This window comes from Aplysia californica, unplaced genomic scaffold (assembly GCF_000002075.1).
Source record: "Aplysia californica isolate F4 #8 unplaced genomic scaffold, AplCal3.0 scaffold00468, whole genome shotgun sequence".
Lineage (NCBI taxonomy): Eukaryota > Metazoa > Mollusca > Gastropoda > Aplysiida > Aplysiidae > Aplysia > Aplysia californica.
The window spans coordinates 25744-27203 of NW_004797738.1; the positions used below are offsets into that span (position 1 = coordinate 25744).

Below are 1460 nucleotides of genomic sequence, written 5' to 3' on the forward strand. Positions count from 1 at the left end.
TAAAATAAAATAAAATAAAAATAATGCGTTACTTTGATTTTGATGGGCCAGTATATTATATAATCTAATATTATTTTGATTGATTATAACGGTGACAAGAGGAGGGGACTGAGAACCAGAACATATTTCCAGCATAGCTTCCCTTATCCCAAACCGCCACATTCCGGCCTGTAGAGTAAGCTCCCCTGCATGTTGCTATCCGGTCAGTGACTTAGCAACGGTCTCTGTTTATGTGTCAGCGGTGGCCATAGCTAGTGCAGAGCCAGTTGCAAGCGGGAGCAGACAGCCGAATTCCATTTTTGTTCCAGGATAACAAACATCTTTCACAAGTCGCCAATATGTCGGACATCGGATCAGAAGAGATGGAGGAGGAGCAGGGGCCGTACTTAGGCGTAAGTAAACGATCTAGATCTAGATTCTAGATCTAGTAAAGTCGGTAAATAAAGTAGTCGGCGAGTTGTAAGTCTGTCTGAAGACTTAGACTAGACTTAGACCTAGATTTAGATCTAGTCTTAGTCTTAGACGTAGCTCCTGTTCCAGCACTGGGCACGAGACGTGTTCTGAATCATTTTCAAAATTTCAATTCAGAACTTTGCCAAAGTGCTGTTATGTTTGCTATCGTTGTTTGGGCTTGGGCCTATGTTTTGTTGAGTCATTTTTTTAATGGTCAGTCTAGCGTGTGCCATCATATTAAGAATAAATACGGCTAGCCCAGCTGTCTAGCCGTACTAGTACCGCTAGCCAACTCTAGCCCTACTTAAGTACAGCTAGACTGCCAGTCTAGCCATCATTAAGTACGGCTAGCCTACTTCCTATATAGATTTCTAGATCTTGGCCTAATTAGGAATAATGAACGCTGCGCTAATTTTTGGGGTGTACCCACATCACTTTATTATTCTGTCTGGGCTCATATCCTTTGGCAGAATTCTACTCAAAGAGATGGTAACTATATATAAAATAAAAAAGGAAGATGGGATTGAGGCCGTGCTTTTATTCCTAAAAATTCTGTTCCCAGGCACAGTGTCAATTCCAGTTTTTCAAATTTAAGTTTTGTTTTTTTGACTACTGCTGTTCCTGCAAAACAACAAATGATTGTTGAGTGAACGAAGTCACGCCGGACAAATGTGGCTGACCGAGAGCAGAAATAGAGTGACCGATAGAGTGACCACAGCCTGAGGTGAGTTGGTCACACGTCTAGACGGGACAACAGTCAACAGATGGGTTAAAAGCTGAAATCTTCAGTTCATTGTTCCTTTCCATTTCCATCAAATCTTTATCTCTCACAAGAACTTCCTTTATCTCTCACAAGAACTTCCTTTATTTCTCACAAGAACTTCCTTTATCTCCCACAAGAACTTCCTTTATCTCTCACAAGAACTTCCTTTATTTCTCACAAGAACTTCCTTTATCTCCCACAAGAACTTCCTTTATCTCTCACAAGAACTTCCTTTATTTCTCAC

General features: G+C 40.9%; 1 protein-coding gene across 1 annotated transcript in view; it reads left to right on the top strand.

Moving 5' to 3' along the window:
- Positions 1-216: 216 nt before the first annotated feature.
- LOC106012709 (radial spoke head 1 homolog) overlaps positions 217-1460 on the top strand; it is a gene marked incomplete at its 3' end in the record, with an annotated part of 10802 nt that continues 9558 nt past the window's right edge. The window contains 1 exon segment of the mRNA XM_013086448.2: positions 217-392. Coding sequence (XP_012941902.1) covers positions 339-392 — 54 coding nt within the window.